The 22,597-nt window shown below is 41.2% G+C and overlaps 1 protein-coding gene across 1 annotated transcript in view; it reads right to left on the reverse strand.

Annotated features, from left to right (window-relative positions):
* SETX (senataxin) overlaps positions 1-22,597 on the reverse strand; it is a 73,638-nt gene that overhangs the window by 20,163 nt on the left and 30,878 nt on the right. The window contains exons 9-16 of the mRNA XM_060200442.1: positions 17,963-22,099; positions 16,017-16,116; positions 14,237-14,410; positions 9,909-10,141; positions 8,606-8,773; positions 7,723-7,879; positions 1,783-1,884; positions 1,496-1,611 (exon numbers count right to left, since the gene is read on the reverse strand). Of these exons, the coding sequence (XP_060056425.1) occupies positions 1,496-1,611; positions 1,783-1,884; positions 7,723-7,879; positions 8,606-8,773; positions 9,909-10,141; positions 14,237-14,410; positions 16,017-16,116; positions 17,963-22,099 (5,187 nt within the window). The remainder of the gene's footprint in view (positions 1-1,495; positions 1,612-1,782; positions 1,885-7,722; positions 7,880-8,605; positions 8,774-9,908; positions 10,142-14,236; positions 14,411-16,016; positions 16,117-17,962; positions 22,100-22,597) is intronic.

Raw genomic sequence — 22,597 nt, forward strand, 5'->3', positions numbered from 1 at the left:
CTCTGGCCCTCATATACGGGGGGGGGGGGGGGGGGGGAGCTTCACAAGTAGTGAAACAGTGCTAGTTCTCTCTCTCTCTCTGTCTCTCTCTCTCTCTCCCTCCCTCCCTCCCCCCTCAATTTTTCTCTGTCCTCTCAAAAAATAATCAAGTTAAGAAAATTTTTAAATAGGGGTTATACCTGCTTGTACACTTAGTGACTAGTGAGAATTCCTTCAAATTGATATATAGATAATGAGAGAGAACCCCTCTCTCCCTATAGGTTTTCTAAGCTGGGGTGAGAGAACCCAGAAATACTCAGATGAAACTCAGACACAGAAAAAAAATCAAGGGGCAGAGAAGTCAACCTATTTGAATCACTGGTTCAGGCAGGCTAATTATCAATGCACTCACAGTTTTCCAGATATATGAGTCAGTGAACTTTCCATTCCTTCCTTCCTTCCTTTCATTTTTTTTAAATTTTATTTATTTATTTATTCCCCTTTTGTTGCCCTTGTTGTTTTATTGTTGTAGTTATTATCGATGTCATTGTTGTTGGATAGGGCAGAGAGAAATGGAGAGAGGAGGGGAAGACAGAGAGGAGGAGAGAAAGATAGACACCTGCAGACCTGCTTCACCGCCTGTCAAGCGACTCCCCTGCAGGTGGGGAGCCGGGGGCTCAAACCTGGATCCTTTTGCCAGTCCTTGAGTTTGGCGCCACCTGAGCTTAACCCGCTGAGCTACCGCCCGACTCCCCCCTTCCTTTCATTTTTTATGATCTAACTTTAACAAGGTTTTTAACTTGCATTAAAGGCTAATTAATGAATTTAGTATATCTTTAATATAAGGTAGGTATCAGCAAGCTACAGTTTACAAGTCAATTTGGGGGAGCTCTAAGGAAGAGACAGCCTGAGCCTAGTTAGCTGGGACAGAGACTATGATCCTTTGTTTTGTTTCTGTTACTTGCTTCCTCTATGTGTGGGGACAGCTTTAAGGCAGCACTGAGGAAGCAGTAGGAGAGGTTTTTTGCACACCTTCTACCTCATTCCTTTGAAATAAAAATTTATACTTTGTATACCTGATCAGAATCATTTTGATTCTTTCAAAGTGACATCCATGAACAGGCTCTTAGGCCTCCGCTTGGACTCAGGGCCAGTTCTCCAGAAACAAATCAACTCACTATTTTTGTACATAAAGTTCTCTTGGAACATAGCCTCATTCTATCCATCTATGGCTGTTGGCAATACAACAGCAAAGTTCAGCAGTTGAAACAAAGAACAAATAACTCCACAAAATTTAATAAACTTTCCCGATTCCTGTGGCTCCAAAATTTCAGGTTCAATCCCCTGCACTACCATAAACCAGAGCTGAGCAGTGCTCTGGTTAAAAAATAAACTATCCTGTGCTTTTCCAAAACAAAATATGATATTCTACAATGAAAAAAATGCCATCACATATTTATCAACTAGATTATGCAATTAATTATCACAAAACATTAATCAAGAAATGTTTAGATACCTGTATTTCTCTTCCACCTCGGCATAAAGCACGTTTGCGGGAAAGTTCATCTAGTTGATGATCTAGAATTTCCTTTCTTCTATGCATCTCCTGAATATGAGAAGGTAAATCTTTTTCTAAAAAAGAAAGAAGTACTAATTTTAACACACACATGCATACATGTTAAGAAAAAAACTAGTTTTTGCAACTAGATTCAAGGATCTACAATTTACCTTTAATGTCAATAACTTTGTATCACAGAGAACAAAACAGAAATACCATCAGTGTATACCTTATTCAACACTTACTCATTCTGTGGTTAACTTGGCTATCCAAACTGAACCTTAGGACCTCATTATTAATAGACTTTTCTGGACCCAGACGCACTAAATTTATATCTCCACAATTTCCTGTTGATAAAAATAATAGAAATTCATAAGGACACTACTAGACACTGTATACAATGAATTTGAAGCAAATATAAAATAGTGCACTGCAGTTTGACTCCATTACATTGTTTCTCAAACTACTGGGTTGACAGAAAAGTCATGGTGTAACTTTTTCTTTTTCCTTGCAATGTCCTGTAAAGCATCCCACAGCATTTGGGAAATGGTTAAAAATTTCTTAACCATAGAATATTTCAAAGCTGTATAAAGACTTTTACACATCAGTATATAACTGTATTTCTACAACAATATATGACTATGAAATCCTTTTTGCATAGTTCTCACAATATGTCAGATTGCTCCTCCAGAATCTCCGCAACACAAGGAAGTTCTGGAAAATGGTGATTCTCCAAATTAAAAACATCATATAACCATTAATAGCGACTAGCTATTTGATTAACCACATTTTAAATATTATTTGGCCTAAAAAATCCCCCAGTGTACTGCTGAGCTATATTCTCACAATTACCCAGAGTTTACCAGCACTTACCCCATGGAAAACAAAAACAAACCAATGGGATTACATCAAGCTGAAAAGCCTGCACAGCCTCTCAGGCAGAAGTTGAAAAACAAGATCAGAAAAGAAAACACAAGTAGAACCTGAAATGGAATTGGCGTATCGCACCAAAGTAAGACTCTGGGGTGGGTGGTTGGGGAGAATACCGGTCCAGGAAGGATGACAGAGGACCTAATGGGGGTTGTATTGTTATATGGGAAACTGGGGGATGTTATGCATGTACAAACTATTGTATTTACTGTTGAATGTAAAATATTAATTCCCCAATAAAGAAATTAAAAAAAAAAAAAAAGAAAAGTCTGCACAGCAAAAGAAACCTTGACTAAAACTGAGACACCCTGCAGAGTGGGAGATCTTTACATGCTGTATATCAAAGGGCTAGTACCCAAAATCTGTAGAGAATGGGGAAAAAAATCTATAGAGAACACACTAAAATCAGTTAAAAAAAAAAATCCCATCCAAAAAGTGGAGAGGCTATGAACAGAATCTTCAGCATAGAGATCCAAAAGGGCAAAAGGTAAGAAAAAAGTGTTCCAAGTCATTGACTTGTCAGAGAAATTCAAATAAAAACAGTAAGATACCACTTTACAACTATGATAATATCACACATTACAGGGGGTAGGCATGGCGCTCTGGGTAAGCGCACACAGTACTCCGCATAAGGACCTGCACAAGGATCTGGGTCTGAGCACCCCCCACACACACACACACACCTGCATGGGGGAATGCTTCACAAGCAGGAAAGGAGTCTCTCTCTTTCACTATTTCCCCCACCCCTCTCAGTTTTTCTCTGTCCTATCAAAAAAGAAGAGTGGTCCAGGAGGTGGTGCAGTAGATAAAGCATAGGACTCTCAAACATGAGGTCCTGAGTTTGATCCCTGGGAGCACATGCACTAGAGTGATGTCTGGTTCTTTCTCTCTCTCCTCCTATCTTTCTCATTAAAAATAAAATCTTAAAAAAGAAAGGAAGGAAGGAAGGAAGGAAAAGAAGAAAGAAGAGATGGCCACTAGGAGTGGTGGATTAGTAGTGATGGCACTGAGACCCAATGATAACCCTGGAGGCAAAAACAAAAGATAAATAAAAGAAAAAGTATACATTAGAAATTACAGTAACAACAGATATTGCTAAGACTATGTAGAAAAGGGAATCCTTCTATACTGCTTGTAGGAATTATTGTTTTTTTTTTAATGACAGAAAAAGAGAAAGATCAGACTACTGCTCAATTTTGGTAAACTGTGGTGTTGAGGATTGAATTTGGGACTTGAGCCTCAGGGCTGAAAATCTTTTGCATAACCATTATGCTGTCTCCCTAGGCTGCCAATCCTTTTAAAATCCTTTAAACTGCAAGAGTGCACTCCAAAAAAACGTGTGTGAATTCCTAAGGACCACAAACAAAGAGAAAGATGAAACCAGAGTTAAAGGTCCGGAAGTTGCTGGGGTCTGAGTGGTCAGTCATTGTCTAGGCATTTTTAAATTTACATTCAATAAAATACAAAGGTTTTGGGTCGGTTAAGTGGTTAAGCTAACATAGTTCCATGTGCAAAGAACCCAGTTTGAGCCCTTCCCTCCCCAACTGCAACAGGGTCTCTTCACTAGTAGTGAAGCAGGTCTGCAGGTATCTTATCTTTTTTTTATTCTGTAACCCAGAAATGGGTAGTACAGACTGGTGCTGATATGACACCTCTTACTTCAACATCTTAAGAGATATAGGCTCTTGTTATATATGAAGCCACACAAATCTCCAATGTCTTTAGCTTGATGATAAGCACATGTTTTGCATGTGTGAGTTCCTAGGTTCAATCCCCAGCCCCAAAACAGCAATAAATACATGAATAAGTAAAATCTCTCCATGTGCAGGACCCAGGTTCAAGTCTGGCTTTCACTGCATTGAAGGAAGCTTTGGACTATGGTTTCTTTCACATTCTCTAAAATTAACAACTATCACAAATACAAAGAGTGAAAAAGTTGTAGACTGACAGCATAATGGTTATGCAAAGAGACTCTCATGCCTGAGGCTCCAAAGTCCCAGGTTTCCCCTGCACCACCATAAACCAAAGCTGAGCAATACTGATTAAAAAAAAAAAAAAAATGGGGCTAGGTGGTGGTGCACCTGGTTGGACACATGTTAGAATGTACAAGGACCGGGGTTCGAGCCCTCAGGGGGAAAGCTCTGCAAGTGGTGAAGTAGGGCTGCAGGTGCCTGTCTCCCTCCCTCTCTATCACCCCCTTCCTCTCAATTCTGGCTATCGCTACCCAGTAATAAAGATAATATTTGTTTTAATTAAGAGCAAATAAGGGGGTCGGGCAGTAGCACAGCAAGTTAAGCGCACGTGCACAAAGCACAAGGACTGGCAGAAGGATCCCCACCTGCAGGGGAGTCGCTTCACAGGCAGTAAAGCAGGTCCGCAGTTTCCTGTTCTTCCCCCCCCCCCCCCCCCCCCCGTGGTCTTCCTGTCCTTTGTTTCTCTCTGTCCTATCCAACAATGAACGACATCAACAATAACAATGTTAACTACAACAAGGCTACAACAAGGGCAACAAAAGGGGCCTCCAGGAGTGGTGGATTCGTGGTGCAGGCACTGAGCCCCTGCAATAACCATAACCGTGGAGGCAAAAAAAATAAAAGAGCAAATAACTTATGTAGGTAACATGTATATAGAAAAGGAAACATGGGTGTTGGTCCCTCAAAATAAATCACACGATCCAGCGAAGTATCTAGGTGTGGCCATGTAAACAGGTTATGCCCAAATCAGGTGCTTCTGGCAACGTCCAGGAAATAAATTCAAAATATGGCTGCTATGTTTCCCTTTGGCTGTTCTTCACCTTTACCTCATACTAGCTGGATGTAGTATACTGCAAGGCCAGTGACGGCTGCTCCAGCTCCGGAGAATACATCCAGTATGACTGAGGAAAAGGCGATGTAAAGCAGTTAACAAGAGCGTGGACCTCTGAAGACTTTGAAGTAAGGGTTGTCAGACCAGTACCAATCTGTACTAGCCATTTCTGGGTTACAGAATTAAATAGAAAAAAGCTTTTATCCCACTCAAGCCAGTGGTTTTGTTTTTTTCTTAAATATTTACTTATTTATTTATTCCCTTCTGTTGCTCTTGTTTTATTGTTGTAGTTATTACTATTGTTATTGATGTCCTTGTTGGACAGGACAGAGAGAAACTGAGAGGAGGGGAAGACAGAGAGAGGGAGAGAAAGAGAGACACCTGCAGACCTGCTTCACCGCTTGTGAAGCGACTCCCCTGCAGGTGGGGAGCCAAGGGCTTAAACGTAGCTGGTCCTTGCGTTTTGCGCCACCTGCGCTTAACCCGCTCTGTGCTACCGCCCAACTCCCATGTTTGAGGTTTATCTGCAGTTGAATCAAATGCTCATAAAAGATAACGGACCCCAAGAAAATTGAAATTTGGTTAGTTTGGGAAAACAGTCTAATACAATAGACACATTACTCAAAATGACTAGTATAGAAAGCACTAAGTTCATAAAGCAGTTACATATTTTACATCTTGACTCAACTATTCTATATCTTCGGTTAATGATCTTCACTAAAATATGTCAACTGTACTGAGAAAAGCTACCACTGTGGTGATTTACATAACTATTTTTTAGTTTCTCCTCCTATAAAACATAGATTATAGACTTGTTTGCCACTTAGCTGATAGGCTTATTACTGTTCTTGTTTTGTCACCACCAGGGCTCTGCCACTGTGGGTTGATTTTTTTCAGAGAGAGACACACAGATCTAAAGACCACACAGCACTGAAGCTTCCACCAGTGTGGTAGAGACCAGGCTGGGTTGCATGCATGGGAGAGCAGGCACCCTGTCAGGTCAGCTTCTTGTTAGCCTATAATTGCTTTTATTGCTGCGACTGAGACTGTAATTTCACCGTTCCCAGTGGACACTTTTTTTTTTTTTGCCTCCAGAGTTATTGCTAGGGCTCGGTGCCTACACTATGAATCCACTGCTCCTGAAGGCCATTCTTTCCCATTCTGTTGCCCTTGTTGTAGTTATTATTGTTGCCATTGATGATGTTATTGGATAGGACAGAGAGAAATGGAGAGAGGAGGGGAAGACAGAGGGGGAGAGTACCTGGCAGACCTGCTTCACCGCCTGTGAAACGACTCCCCTGCAGGTGGGGAGCCGGGGGCTTGAACCGGGATCCTTACAAATCATCTAACTGTGCAGTCATTAAATATCTATACCAAGGGTCAAATGAGCGCCAGGTACTATTCCAAGCACTGGGATACTACTGCCTTCTGGAGTTGATATTCTAGTCCTATTCAACCATCTGTGATCCTCTTGCCGCCGGTCCTTTTTATTTATAGTAAAATTCCTACAACAGTCCTTGCCCCCAACTCCTAACTGCTCATAAGGTTTTGTCCTAGGTGTCACTTCTTAAAATTTTTTTTTCTCTAACCCTAAAATTACTAAGGGGCCTCTCTTAGGTATCTGAAAATACCCACATCTTACTTCTATTATAGAACTTACATAAGGGCTGGGTGCGGGGGTAGGGTGGGGTGGGGTGGGGTGGGGTAGGGGTGGGGGGTGAGGGGGAATGGCATACTCAACTGAGTGTACAAGGATGTGGGTTCATCTTCCCCAGCTACCACCTGCAAGGGGCAAAACTTCACGAGCGGTGAAGCAGTAGTACTACAGGTGTCTGTCTCTCTACCTCTTCTCAATTTTTTAATTTTGATACGATAAAAATAATTTTAAGAACTTATACTGTTAATTGTCCCCTGATGCATTCCTTTTTAAAAAAAGTTTGAGAGATTTTAACAAGAGAGAGACAGAGAGAGAGAATAAGACTAAAGAACTACTCAGCTCTGGCTTATGGTGGGGCTGGAGATTGAATCTGGGGCCTTAGAGCCTGCAGAACCATTATACTATCTCCCCAGTCCTTTCCCTTTTGTTTTTTTTAATTTTATATTTATTTATTCATAGTGGGAGGGAGGAATAAGAGTGCATCACCAGAGCATCACTCTGGGATATGCAATGCTGGGGAAAGAAGGCCCAACACTTAACCCACTCTGCCACATCCACTCTGCCACATTTAAACTATCTCTTTGAAGGTTTTACTGTTGATAACCAAGTACTTTGCACTGCACAGTGTCTTGTACAGAGTAAAAGTTCAATAATATTTCCTAAATTAAGTAATGAGTACAGGGCCGTCCTCAATAGAAGTTGTCACCAAAACTGGCTCGCTCTTTTCATTCAAAACTATTCATTATAAATAATATAAACAAAAGCAAATTAAAAGCACACAGAAGTATCATACCCAAAGGATTCTTCTTGTCTTTACATTTTTCTTTGAATTCAAGGATAATTTTTTTCATAAGTTCATCAACAGCTGCATTGGAAGGCGCACACACAAGGACACGGTTTTGTTTGATTTTGGCATTGAAATTTTCATCTGAATGTCCCTTCCTTTGGCTCTGCAAGTTTGCCAGCAAGTAAACAAAAACACCAGTCAGTTCTATTACATAGTTTTACTCTACTTCTACTTATGTTCAAAATGCCCCCCGTACAAATAGTTAAAAGTAAAAGCACCAACATATTACAGATATTAAAACCACTCTAACATAAAATTTTATTATCATCTGTGAGTCACCTTTCCCTTCCATTTATTTAACTCAATACTCAATCCAATCAGGAATATATTCAAGGTGGTTTCCTGGCATTAGATAATATCTATAATAAAGACCATTATTTTATTTTAGTCCCTAACAGTAGTTTCACACAGGATAGCATTTCCTGTTCTTTTTATACTTTTTAGGCTTCTTTTTTTTATGCTATCTCTTTGTTAGTCAGAGTCTCACATACTATCCAAAATATATATTAAAATGAAAGGGGTGGAGCCAGGCAGTGGCACATCTGGTTAAATGCACATGCTACAGTGCACAAGAACAAGACCAGGGTTCAAGCTTTTGATCCCTACTTGCAAGGGGAAGGCTTTAAGAGTTGCAAAGCAGGGCTCCAACTCCAAGTTTCTCAGTCTCTTTCCCTATCTCCCCCTCTCAAATTCTGTCTCTATTCAACAATAAAATTCAAAAGTGAAGGGAAAAGGTGCTTCAGAACTTATTTACATGTCAGTTAACTCGTGCAAAATGAAATACTACACTCTAAACAGTACTGACTGACACTCTAACATTATACTCTACCTCTGTCAGTAGGCGATACAGGAGGCCAACAATAGTTTTTGACTTTCCTGTTCCAGGTGGACCATGAATGAGACAAATTTTAGCAACTGATGGAGACTGTTTAACCATAGCATATGCAGTTTCTATTGCTTTCTTTTGGTCGTCGTTGAAATCTCTTAAGTAGGCAATCTACACAAAAGACATTAGTAAGACTGAGTTGCTTTTAAAGTGGTACACAAGAACAAGATAAGGAAAAACATCTGCTTAAATTTCTTTTCTTTCTTTTTTTAAAAAACAGAGCTTTATTTATTTCTGGCTTATGGTAATAAAAAGGAATGAACTGGGGCCAGATGGTGGTGAACCTGGTTGAGCGCACACATTACAATGCACAAGGACCCAGATTATTATTTTTTTTTTCCCTCCAGGGTTATTGCTGGGCTCAGTGCCTGCACCATGAATCCACCGCTCCTGGAGGCCATTTTCCCCCTTTTGTTGCCCTAGTTGTTGCAGCCTCGTTGCGGTTATTATTGCCATTGTTGACGTTGCTTTGTTGTTGGATAGGACAGAGAGAAATGGAGAGAGGAGGGGAAGACAGAGAGGGGAGAGAAAGATAGACACCTGCAGACCTGCTTCACCGCCCGTGAAGCGACTCCCCTGCAGGTGGGGAGCCGGGGGCTCGAACCGGGATCCTTACGCCAGTCCCTGCGCTTTGTGCCACGTGCGCTTAACCCACTGCGCCACCGCCCGACTCCCAAGGACCCAGATTTAAGCTCCTGGTCCCCCCTGTAGGGGGAAAGCTTCACAAGTGGTGAAGCAAGGCTGAAGGTAGCTCTGTTTCTCTCCCCCAATTTTTTTTCTGTTTCTATGCAATAATAAATAAATAAAAATAGTGGTCCGGGAGGTGGTGCAGTGGATAAGGCATTGGACTCTCAAACATGAGGTCATAAATTCAATCCCTGCAGCATATGTACCAGAGTACATGTCTGGTTCTTTCTCTCTCTCCTATCATTTCTCATGAATCAATAAATAAAATCTTTAAAAATAAATAAAAATATAAAAAATTATTTTGATGTTACTGTTCAAATATACTCTCAATTATTGTTTGCACTATACCTTCTTCCTGTATAGTAGGTGTAGTAAGGTGGCTAACCCAACTACATATTCCGCAGTGTAGAGAAAAACACTAAATGTCACTGCCTATATACAGTGGATATGTCTTTGCTGTAGACATACAGGAATATGTAAGCAGCTAAAATAACATGACGCTTTAGTATAATGACACGAAAATTTGTGATTTTCCCTGTAACCTTTTGTAGTCACTCACAATTCTCTCAGATGTTGTAGTTAACAAATCTTTTGTACAGAAATCCATGGGGTTTGGATTCATAACAGCTCTGGCCAGTTGATTCCGAGTACCCAACAAAGACATGGCCTTCAGTTTCCTTTGTGTAGTTACCAGAGAACTGATTACAATACATTTCACGAGTTGGTTTATATTGATTGACAAATTATCTTGAGTCTGGATGGAAAGGCAACACTCATATTTCTCATTACGCTCTATTATCAAGAAGGAGAAAGACAATTTCAGTTAGCAGTGAATAATGGTGACCCCCTCAGTAAGTTCTCTGGTAACTTATAACTATGTTTTTAGTATCGTATATTGCTTAAATTATTTTTAAGTGCTTTTTAGATTTTTTGTTACATTTTTCTTTATTCCCTTTTGTTGCCCTTGTTTTTTATTGTTGTAGTTATTACTGTTATCACTGTTGGATAAGACAGAGAGAAAAGAGAAAGGAGGGGAAGACAGAGAGGGGGAGAGAAAGATAGACACTTGCAGACCTGCTTTACCGCCTGTGAAGCGACTCCCCTGCAGGTGGGGAGTCCGGGGCTCAAACCTGGATCCTTACGGCTGGTCTTTGCGCTTTGCATCATGTGCGCTTAACCCATTGCGCTACCGCCCAACTCCCACTTAAATTATTTACTCAAAAAGAGTTAGGCAATGCTCCAGTCCTCATGATGCTAATTTTCTAGAAGTCAGAGGCAGATAAACATGTTAGGTGGTGACAAGTGCTATGAAGAAAGCAGAGACAAGAGAGAAGGAAGTGATGTAGGATGCTGCTATGATAGCTAAAAGGATCAGCAGAGGTCTTTCTTATCAAGTATTTGAGCAGAAGCTTGAAATAAATGTATAAATCAGGCTTTTATATGGGAAAAGGGTGTAAGAGGCCAGCAACTACAGAGACCTTGAGGCAGAGATGAGACTGGCATATTTCAGGAATGAGGAGAAAACTAGCATGGGCGGAAGCCAAGTAGGAAGAGTCCCCAGGAGATTCAGAGTAGAACAGCACTACATTTTACAGAAACGTCTGCAAGGAAGTTCCTCTACGCCGATGACATCTGCTGTGCAACTCAGGCATCCAAGTTCGACATCCTCGAGGAAATACTCACGAAAGACATGTCTCTGATATCTGATTACTGTAAAAAAAGGCGACTAATCCCTAGCACTGCAAAAACGGTATCATCTGTTTTCCATCTACACCATGCCTCGGCCTCGCGTGAGCTTAATGTGCAGCTTGGCGATACGAGAATCCGGCATGAAGCCCAGTCAGTCTATCTTGGCGTTACTCTCGATCGCACCCTGTCATTTCACGATCATCTCATAAAAACTGCAGCAAAGGTGGGCGTGAGGAATGACATCATTGCAAGACTGGCCGGCTCCTCATGGGGCGCGAGCGCTTCCACACTACGATCATCATCTCTGGCATTATGCTATTCCACTGCAGAATACTGTGCCCCAGTATGGTTCCGTAACCCCCATGTCCACTTGGTCGATTCCAAATTATATTCCTCCATGAGGATCATTTCTGGAACCATCCGTTCCACCCCGGTTCCATGGCTGCCAGTTCTTAGCAACATCGCCCCGCCAGATATTCGTCAGGATGAGGCATCATCTAAGTTCATTTCCCACGTCTACGCTCGACCGGACCTGCCAATATACGCGGATATCTTCGCCCACCCTGTCCAACGCTTGACGTCTCGTCACCCAATCTGGTCCCCTACGCCTACATTGAACTTCTCTGTTCCAGACTCTTGGAAACAGAGTTGGCAGTCAGCTGAGGTCAAGAACAAACACCTCATCACAGACCCCTGCAAGCGTCAACCCGGCTTTGACCTAGCACGTTATGATTGGACCCTCCTCAATCGCTATCGAACAGGCCATGGCCGGTGCGCCGCTATGTTCCATCGCTGGGGAGCCAGAGACGACCCGAACTGCCCCTGCGGCTCCAGACAGACTATGACCCACATAGTCAACGACTGCCACCTCTCCAGATTCAAAGGAGGTCTTGAAACTTTACATCAGGCTCAACCTGACGCTGTTGACTGGCTACGGAAGAAGGGCAAACGCTAGAAGAAGAAGAACAGGGTTCTTGTGTGCAGATCTTAATTTTGAAGATTATTCTAAGCCTAAAAGAAACTCACAGAATAGGGAAAGAGAGAGGCAGGCTGGGAGTATGGATCAACCTGACAACGCCCATGTTCAGCAGGGAAGCAATTAAAGAAGCCAGACCTTCCACCTTCTGCATTCCACAATGACCTTGGGTCCATACTCCCAGAGGGATAAAGAATAGGAAAGCTATCAGGGGAGGGAATGGGATGTGGAGTTCTGATGGTGGGAATTGTGTGGGTTTGTACCCCACCCCTCTTATCCTATGGTTTTGTCAATGTTTCCTTTTTATAAAAAAAAAAAAAGTCAAAAAGAAAGAAAAATGAAATGAGACTTAGAACAGTATTTGGCCAGGAGATGGCTCAGTGCTTGAGTACAGGACCTGCATGCCTGAGACCCCAGGATCTATCCCCAACTCATTCCAAAGCAGATAGTGCTCTGGGCTCCCACTCTCATAAAAATAAATACATGCTCAAAAACAAAAAAAAAAGAAAAAGAAACTCACAGGATAGCTTTGTGCTGAGAAATGACATACTCAAATTTACAAATTTGAGAGTCATTTTTACTTAAATAAAGAGTAAACTGCTGGGGAGAAAACATAATGATTATGTAAAAGCCTGAGGCTCTGCAGTTACAGGTTCAACCCCCTCTCCCACCCCTAACATCATTCAGTGCTTAGGCAAAAAGGAGAAAAGATAAAAGCAAGCAGAAGGGAGGGGCTGGGTGGTGGGTGGTAAACATTGCAGTGAACAAGGATGCAATGCAGGTACAGGCTCTGGTTCTCACCTACAGGTAAAGCAATGCTACAGATGTCTATCTCCCTCTCCCCTCTTGACTACTCTCTGTCCCATAAAACAGAATTTTAAAAAATTAAAGAAAGATGAGGAGAAGAGAGGAGGAAGGGGAGAGGGGAAAGAAGGGAGGAGGTGGAGACTGCAATGAGCAAAGGACCACTGAGGACACTATCAAGGTAATGTAGACTATCACTACAATGTAGGCAGGAGTATGCTGGGGTAGAGGTGGGACTTCAGACTTCAAAGTCCTTCTATTTCCCCTTCCTTCTCAGTTTCTCCATTTCTACCCCTCCTCCCCCCAAAAAAGAGTAAATAAAATAATTTTTAGGGGGTTGGGTAGTGGCTCACCAGGTTAAGCACACACAGTATGAAGCACAAGGACCCATGCAAAGATCCCAGTTCAAGACCCTGGCTCCCCACCTGCGGGGGGGGGGGGGGGTTGTCACTTCACAAGCAGTGAAGCAGGTCTGCAGGTGTCTCTATCTTCCTTTCCCTCTCTTTGTCTCTCCCTTTTCTCTAAATTTCTCTGTCCTATCCAATAATAATAATAATAAAAGATTGGACATCCAAACACAAATATAACAACAGATGAAGGAATATACCAAAAGGAGAGGACTATACATAAGAGGGAGTTGGGCGGTAGAGCAGCGGGTTAAGCACACGTGGCACAAAGCACAAAAGAAAGCTTTTGTTTAAACATTTTTTTTTTTTTTACCAGAACACTGCTTAGCTCTGGTTTACAGTGGTGCAAGGAGATTAAACCTGGGACTTCAGAGCCTTAGGCTTGAGTCTCTTTGTATAACCATTATGCTATCTATCTCTGTCCCCAAAGAGAGCTTTTAAATTATTAAGTTTAAGCAATTAATGCTGGGTCTTTTCCAGGTAAGCAGGGGCAGGGCAGTGGCACACCTGGTTGAGCATACACATTACAGTGCACAGGGACCTGGCTTCAAGCGACCAGTCCCTACCTGTGGAGAGGAAGCTTCGCAAGCAGTAAAACAGTGTTGTAGATCTCTCACTAACCCACCTCCTCCCCTTCTCCCCTCAATTTGTCTCCAATCCAAAGTAAAATATAGCAAATACAAACTGCTAAAGCACAATTTAGAAGAGATTAAAAGATGAGTTTATGGGAAGTAGAGCAGCGGGTTAAGCGCACATGGTGTAAGGTTCCCAGTTCCAGCCCCGGCTCCCCACCTGCAGGGGAGTCGCTTCACAGGTGGTGAAGCAGGTCTGCAAGTGTCTTTCTCTCCCCCTCTCTGTCTTCCCCTCCTCTCTCCATTTCTCTGTCCTATCCAACAATGACATCAACAACAACAACGATAACTACAAGGGCAACAAAAGGGAATAAATATATATATATAAAAAAGATGAGCTTATGTCTGACATTTCTTCGATGCCTCATTATTTACTTACTAACTGAAGTGCGGCGAAATTTATAAACATAACCACAGTAATAGTCATAGAAATTTTGCATTCGGTTTCTCTCTAAATCTTTCTTCTCTCCATTTAATCTTTCAGGAACCAAAAATATCAAGTCATTTTCCTTTGGATGAAACTGCTTAGTTAGTTCATTTTCATCAAGATAAGCTGCAAAACAAAAAGAAGTCAGTATTTACAGAAAATTATTTTAAGTAATTATGAGCAGAATTATTTTAAATAAGAAAAATAAAGTTATGAGACACTAAGTTCAAATAGGTATACAACACTAGTAGACTGTATCAATACTTCAAAATGGCAATCTAAAGTTAGCCAACATTATCAAATGTTGACCAGAGTTCAAGCCCTTGCTCTCCTCCTGCAGGGGAAACAATGAGCAGTGAAGCAGGCCTGTAGGTGTCTTTCTCTACCCCTCATCTGAATTTCTTTTTCCTGTCAAAAAAAAAAAAAAAAGAGAGAGAAAATGGCTGCCAGGAGTGGCGGATTCATAGTGCAGGCACCAAGCCCAGCAATAAGCCTGGCCAAAAAATAGATACAGATACAGATACAGATATAGATATATCAAAACGGCTTATGAGGTTGGTCCTGAGAAACAGGGAACTTTGATTTTGGGACAGTTCTCATCATTCACTGATGAGAAAGGCTCACTGTGCCTCAAATGTTTGTAACAAGAACAATATGGTTTATGTCACTACCCACCTGGAGATTAATTCCCAAAATTTGAAATTAAACTCTAGATTCATTAAAATGAACCTGATTCAGTAAAAGATCATGAAAAGAAAGGATGAATGAAGTGAGAGTAGTGATGAGAAATCCTGGGACCTGAGCAGACTGGGGAAAAACATCCTGTGTCTTTACTTTATTAATCACTAGAGTTAAGGTTTCCTTCTGGAATTGAAAATAATAGTTCCCCTTTCCTCCAAGACACCTAAACTCTCGGGACCCTGCTTTTGGTCCTGCTGGCTATAGTGGGGGTAAGGAGCTATGGGGTGGTGGGAGACGGTGCAATCTAGTGATGCTTTTGCTCTCTCCTCTAAGAGAATACATGTATCTCGGTTCTTGCTTAAGGTGGTGTTGGAGATTAACCTGTCAGGAACACTGGGACCCCAGGCACACAAGCTGGTGGCCTAACTGGCTGAGTTAGAGGGGAATTTGTTCTTATTTAATGACATTATTCCATGTGACTATTACATCCGTGTATGTCACAAAAATTATGTAACATGATAATAATACTTTTAATCTCAGATCTAAGGACCCCTTAAGGTCAGCTGTCCCTGGAAATAGGTAGATATTTATTTATTTATAACCAGAGCACTGCTTAGCTCTGGCTTATGATAGTGCAGGACAATTAACCTGGAACTTTTGGTGCCTCTGGTGTGAAAGCCTTTTTCCATATCCATTATGCTACCTCCCTAAAATGAAAATTTTTGGAAATTCAGAATTTTCTTCTAGACCAATTTCTAAACACAAAGGATTTTAAAATAGTGAGCAAACATGCCTGACATTTTTGATCCTTTCATAATTATCTTCTCATTTCACTAAAGAAAAAAAGTGTGTAAATTCTGAAGGAAAATTATACCTGTTACTGTTCCAGCAGTCATCCTCACTAAGACTATAAACATTCTTGGTAAGGAGTCACGAATTTGGCTCAGAACATATTATGTCCCAGAAAATTAAAACAGTGACAAAACTTCCTCTTAAATAGGATATCTCAATTTTATATGATATAGTCCAGTTTACATGAGAAAGAACTTACCCACAAATTCCCAGTATTTTTTATAATCAGCAGGACATTTTCGAAAATGTAAGAGATGGAATTTCTCTTTATTTGGAGTACTGAGCCATTCCTGGGCTACCTAAGTGAAAAAGAAAAAACAATTTTCAAATAGTAAGATCATTCTATTAAGTTAACATTCGATAATAAAAATTTCACAGAGTACATCTGGTAAAGTGCACACTTTACCAAGTACAAAGAAAGACCTAGCTTCCAACACTCAACCAATGGCAAAGATCAAGAATAGAGAGAAAATATTTAAAGCAGTCAGAAAAAGGCACTGAGTGGTGGTACACCTGGTTGAGTACATACATTATAGTGCGTAAGGACCTGGGTTCAAGCCCTCTGTCCCCAACTCTAGGGTGCTGCAGCTGTCTATCCCTCTCCCTGTCCACCTTACCTTCCCCTTCCTTCTCAATTTCTCTCTCCAACTAAAACAATACAAAACAAATAAAGCAGACAGAAAAAAGCTAAGTGTCAGCTCTTAAGGGCACTCTTGTTGTTAAGACTATCAGCTGACTTCTCAAAAGAACTCCAACAGCCAAAAAAGACTGGCAGGGCACATTCAAAGCTCTGGGAGAGGCATCCCCCCCACACCCCAAGAATGCTTTATCCAACTAGGTTACCAAGCAGATTTGAAAGGGTGATGAAAAACTTCAGAAGAGGGTTAAAAGAAAGTTATTACTGCTAAATCAGCCCTACAAGAAACACTAAGGGGACTTAAATAAAAGAAAAATACTGAATAGCTCTCTCATATGGTGGAAATAAAGAAAGCAAGGAAATTCTGGCAAAGTCAAGTAAAGAAAAATCTTTGGTCTTCAACTGCAGAACTGAGGTTATGAGAGCATAAGGGGAATGGTCTGCCAGAGTATAGGTGAGCCAATGAACTTTGATGAAGGGAGCTCTGAAGGGAGGATGCGTAGCAACACATTTAGAAGAGGTGGAGAAATCTGACATAGTTTTGCAAACTATAATTATCTTAAAAACAAAACAATCTCCCCCCAAAAAATAATAAAGTTGGGTGGGCCAACATGATAGCTCACCTATGTGCTTGCTTTGTCAAGCACACAACCCAGCTTAGAGCCTGGCACCCACTGCAGTGGAGGAAAGTCAGTGCTGTAGTGTCTTTCTCTTACTGTCTCTATCTTGAAAGAAAGGAAGAGAGAAGGGGGATGGAGAGGGGAGAAGGAGGGGAGGAGAGGGGGGAGGGGAGAAGGGAGGGGGAGGAGGAGAAGGGGAGGGGGAGGAAGAGAGGAGAGGGGAGGGGGAGGGGAGAAGGGAAGGAGGAGAGGGGAGGGGGAGGGGAGAAAGGAAGGAGGAGAGGGGAGGGGTAGGGGAGAAGGGGAGAGGGGGAGAGGAGAAGGGAAGGAGGAGGGGGGAGGGGAGAAGGGGAGAGGGGGAGAGGAGAAGGGAAGGAGGAGAGGGGAGGGGGAGGGGAGAAGGGGAGAGGGGGAGAGAAGGGGAGGAGGAGAGGGGAGGGGGAGGGGAGGGGAGAAAAAGTTCGGAGCAGTAACAATCTTGCAACAACAAAATATAGCAACTTTAAAAAGTCTACACAGGAGGGAAGGGCAGTAGCTCAGCAGGTTGAGCGCACATGGCACAAAGCGCAAGGACACTAAGCACAAGGACTGGCGTGGGGACCCTCGTTCAAGCCCCAAGCTCCCACCTGCAGGGAAGTTGCTTCACAGGTGAAGTGGGTCTGCTATCTTTCTCTCCCCCTCGGTCTTCCCCTCCTCTCTTAATTTCTCTCTGCCCTATCCAACAATGACGATGGCAATATTAATGGCAGCGATTGACAACAAGGGGCAACAAGGGGGAAAAGGTGGCCTCCAGGAGCAATGGATTTGTGGTGCAGGTACCGAGCCCCAGCAATAACCCTGGAGGCAAAAAAAAAAAGTCTAGACAGGTAAACTAAAACACATACTTACCGTTTCAAATGTATTCAGTATCATCAATGGGAAAAACACATTAAAATATTCTCTGCTATCGTGAAATCTAACAGGCACATGTCTTGAGATGGACTGACAGAGACTTATTGGGGGTCCACACTGATCAAAATTCACAAACATTTCATACTTCCATTTTAAGACTTCCTTAATAAAGCTGTCCAAGATTGACTGTGATGATACGTTGTCTGAAGAGGAGGTCGGAAGAGATCTGTTTTCAGCACATGGCAGTTTGTAACTTTGTCTGATGGAAGTATTTGGAGTCTGAAAACGAAGAATATTAATATTGCACAAATTCTTTACTTCATACATTGGCTTTGTAGGCACCAGAGGGGCTGGTTGTGATACTTTCACAGTAGACTGTACTCCGTTTTGCTTTTTCAGAGGAACTGCTGAGGTAGCTTCCAAAGACTTGGAAAGATTAGCAATTCGTGAAGTACTACTTGAGCTATAAACTTTAGTTGTGTATCGCCTGGAAGGTTTAGATGCAGACAGAGGCAAGCCAGGTTTACGAAATAGATGGTCATCTGCTGCTTTAGCTTCTGTGTGTTTGGAGCAATATTCACTCTGGCTTTTCTGAGTTTCCACACAATCTTTGTACTTACATTTGGTGCTACTCAAAGACTCCAAATGAGGCAGACTTAAAGAATTCTCTATTTGAACTGCATTTTGCCCATGTGGTACATCAATGAGATTGTCATCATTCTCAATTTGTGAACATAAGTCCATATCTACAGGGTCAATTTGTGTTAAAAATAAACTATCATCTTCTGTATCACTGTCAGACTCAGGGTTTCCGTCTTTCAACATCGACACTTCTAGAGGATGTCTATGCAGACCACCTCCACCTAGCAGGTTCTCCGAAGCAGTGACAACTATTTCATTTGTTGGCACTGTTCCATTTAGCACTACAGAGTTATACTGGTTCACTGTGCAAGTCTCATCAGTCACCTGAGAAGTATGCTTTGTTTTCATGGGTTCTAATTCAGAAGATGCACACTTTAATGGTTTTCCATTGTCAGTAATTTCTTCTGTTGCTTCTTTGTAACTATGATCTAATCCATCTCCTCCTGGTACAATTGTGTGGGAATTCTGTGCTGCATGTGGTCCAACTCTTCTGGCATCAGTACTTTTACAGTCAAATAGTCCTTGTCTGCTTTTTTGTGATTTGGGTCTCACTTGCTTTCGGAAATGAAGATCTTGACTTGTCAGCAGTTTCTTATTGTTTTTGGCAGGAAGAGTCCGAGGAGGAATTAACTTAGCTTTTTTAGGGGTATCAACTACCCCCACAGTTTTGCCATGGTCACGTAATTGCACTATACAATCTTTAGATCGTTGAGACAATTGTAATGCTTTACGAGGAGCCTTTTTCAGACCAAGTTTCTCAGCTATTGAAGTTGGCTCAGGACATTGGCGAAATTTCTTTGGTGGCACAATAGCAGGTGTTATCCGACAACTTATGTAACTAGAATTTTTATTCTGCCCTTTTTTGATGTCTGACTGTATTTTCTTAGAAGTTTTAGAAACTGGGACTTTTCTAATGGGTTTGGGATAAGCACGAGGCTTTGGAGGAGATTTTTTTAGTGAAGCAGGAGTACCTCTCTGTATACTTGAGTTAGTTGTAGTCTTCATGTCTGTAACTTGCAAATCACTTTCTGCCCGATCTCTCTCATTAAGACTACAAGACTGGGCCTCATTATTTATAGATCTTCGAAGATCTGATTCATTCTTGTCAAGTCGTTTTCGCTTAGCTTTTTTAACTTCAATTTCGTCCATAGAAACATGCTTCCTCTGTGGTTCTGCAGGTTCTTTCTTCTCCAATTCCTCATTAGTGACCTCTTCAAATACATGATCTGTAACACAGCCCAAATCATCTCTGGTATCACCCATATGGGTCAAATGCGAATTTTTTTCACCCTTTTGAACTAAATTATCTGGTTGCTGATCTTGCCAAACTGAGAACATTTCACACGGACTCTCAAATTCAAAAAACTGAGAATCAGATTCTTCAAACTGCAAAAGGGGTGGCACACTTTCTTCCTTTACTACTTTCTTGTCTATATTTCTACTTGCTATTGATGTATGCTGCTCTGGATATTCTTCACCAATGCAGATTTTATCTTGTTTACTAGGTTTCTCAAAATCCAGAACTCTCTCCTCCTCATCATCAGAATCAGAAATAATAATAATCTGTTGACAGCAGGTTTCCCCTACATCATTTTGGTTAGCTGTGAAGCATCTTTTATCAGCATTTACTTTTCTTTGAAGATGGGAAGAACTCCGAGTTGAATCTGATGGAAACTTAATAACACTGGCTTGAGCTAGTAAGGATAATTTGTAGAGGTCTCTGTCTACCTGAGAATCTGTAAGAGTATCAGATTTCGGGCTCATGCTAGGAGTCTGTTCTCGCAAGTCAGAAGAAAAATTATCTGTGCTTTTATTAACTTCCTTATTTTTTGATTCAACTTCCATCAAAGGATCTTCAAAGGCAGATGTCTTTGTCATTAAAGTATTGGTTATTTCTGTAAATGAGACTAAATCTTCATCAATATGTTCCTGCATTTGACAACTGTTTCCATGGGAAGTGAAAAGATCTAACTCCTCATTCTTCAACTGTTTCTTTGATGGTGATTTTTTATGAGATTTTTGTTCTCTACTTTTATCATCCAGAACAGTATTAGAGTCCACACAGAAATTATGTCTGAAGTCATCCCCTTCCTTATCTCCTGCAGCTTTCCTTGAATAAAAATTCTCAGTGTTAGATAGAGTCAGGTTTTCCTCTAAATTGACAGCATTACTGACCAATGTATTTTTCCTGTGTTGTTTCTTTATTACATGTGATAATTTAGCACAAATTTCCTCTTTCTGTGCCTTAGTTTTAGTTTTTGATGGTTTTTCAAGAATACCATCCTTTAAGGAGAAAACCTCACTTGACGTGGACACATTTTTCAAGGAAACAGTGTTAGAGTCAGTTATCAAATGTGTTGACATTATTATTCCTCTGTCATATCCCCTTTCTGGATCACTTTTTGAAGCACAATTCTTCGATGGGTATGAAGATTTGTCTTTTAGAGATTTTTGCTCTCTTCTACTTATTTTAACTTCATCTTGAGCACTTTCCATAAAAATGTTTCCACTGCTTTGCTTTAAAGATTCAGCAGAAAGATGGCCTTCCAGTTTTGAATCCTTTATATAATTTTGCTCATTATCCTCTTCTATAGTACTAGTTGTTTCAATTAGTATACTCTCCTGAACTTGACACATCTCATCTTTCACTGGTTCTTTAGGAAATGTTGGGCTAGAATTTTCTAGACAGTGTATGTCTCTTTTGGACTTCTCTATTTGTTCACTTTCTTCTTTATTGTAAGACGGAGGCATTTTACATGTAGGTGTCAGATCCACAATAGTGTTACACTGAGGTGTCTTGACTTTTATGTTTCTAATAATTTGTCTTAAACAAGTTTGTAATTCATGGGTTTCCTGACTAGTCAACTGCCAACCCAGAGACAAGTTTCCTCGAAGGAATAAGTTGAGCTTATCCCAGAATCGCTTACACATAGCTTGCTGCCCAAGCTGATAGCCTTCTTTAAGGAGACTTCTAATTAGCTGTACACAAGCAAGTTGCACAGAGTTTGATGGCATCGAATGTAAAGACAGAGATGTTATCATTGATGTTCCTTTGGGGCCATTTCCAGATGATTTCTCAGAACTCCGTACAAATGCAGCAGTAGGAAGCTTGGCACATTTTACAACAGCTTCCACCCATTGCTGGGAACTGACCCACAGCAAATGCAGACATTTCTTATTTCTATGCAGTTCAATCACTGACACCAAAATCAAAAGAAAAAATTCAGTGACTTTGTCACACACAACATCTGTTTGGTTGAGGACATCTTTAACTTCAGAATGTAGGTGATGAATAACTTCTAGTATATATGCCACACCCAAATCCTTTAGGTCCATGAGGGACTGAACAAAAGGGATGAACCACAAAAATGTGCTGTTGTGAACACGCATATCTTGACCAATATCTGACTGAAGCACACTGGTTAATGTTTCCATTTCTTCATACATGTTAGGACAATAATCTGGGCAAATGGCTGATCTCCACCCTGAATCCTGGGGAAAAATAAAAGACATTGAGATAAACAAACACTATTCATGATAGGTTTAATACAGAATATGCTATAAAAATAAGAAAATTACTTCACAATTTTCCAAATTCAGTTCATTATTTACTACTGCTAATATACATACCCCCAAGACACCAGATAGTTGAATTTAGGTGTTAAAATTTCAAATAAGTAAATTTACAACACCACCATATAGTTTCTCTCTCTCTTTTTAAATATTTTATTAATGAGTAAGTAGACAGGAGGAGAAAGAACCAGACATCACTCTGGCACATGTGCTGCTGGAGATCGGACTCAGGACCTCAAGCTAAGAGTCCAATCTGGCCCTCTTTTCTTTCTTCTTGTCTCCAGGGCTATTGCTGGGGCTCAGTGCCTGCACTATAAATCCACTGCTCCTGGAGACCACTTTCCCCATTTTGTTGCCCTTGATGTCACTACTTTTGTTTCTGTTAGATAGGAAAGAGAGAAATCGAGAGAGGAGGGG

This window comes from Erinaceus europaeus, chromosome 10 (genome assembly GCF_950295315.1).
Source record: "Erinaceus europaeus chromosome 10, mEriEur2.1, whole genome shotgun sequence".
NCBI classification, from domain to species: domain Eukaryota; kingdom Metazoa; phylum Chordata; class Mammalia; order Eulipotyphla; family Erinaceidae; genus Erinaceus; species Erinaceus europaeus.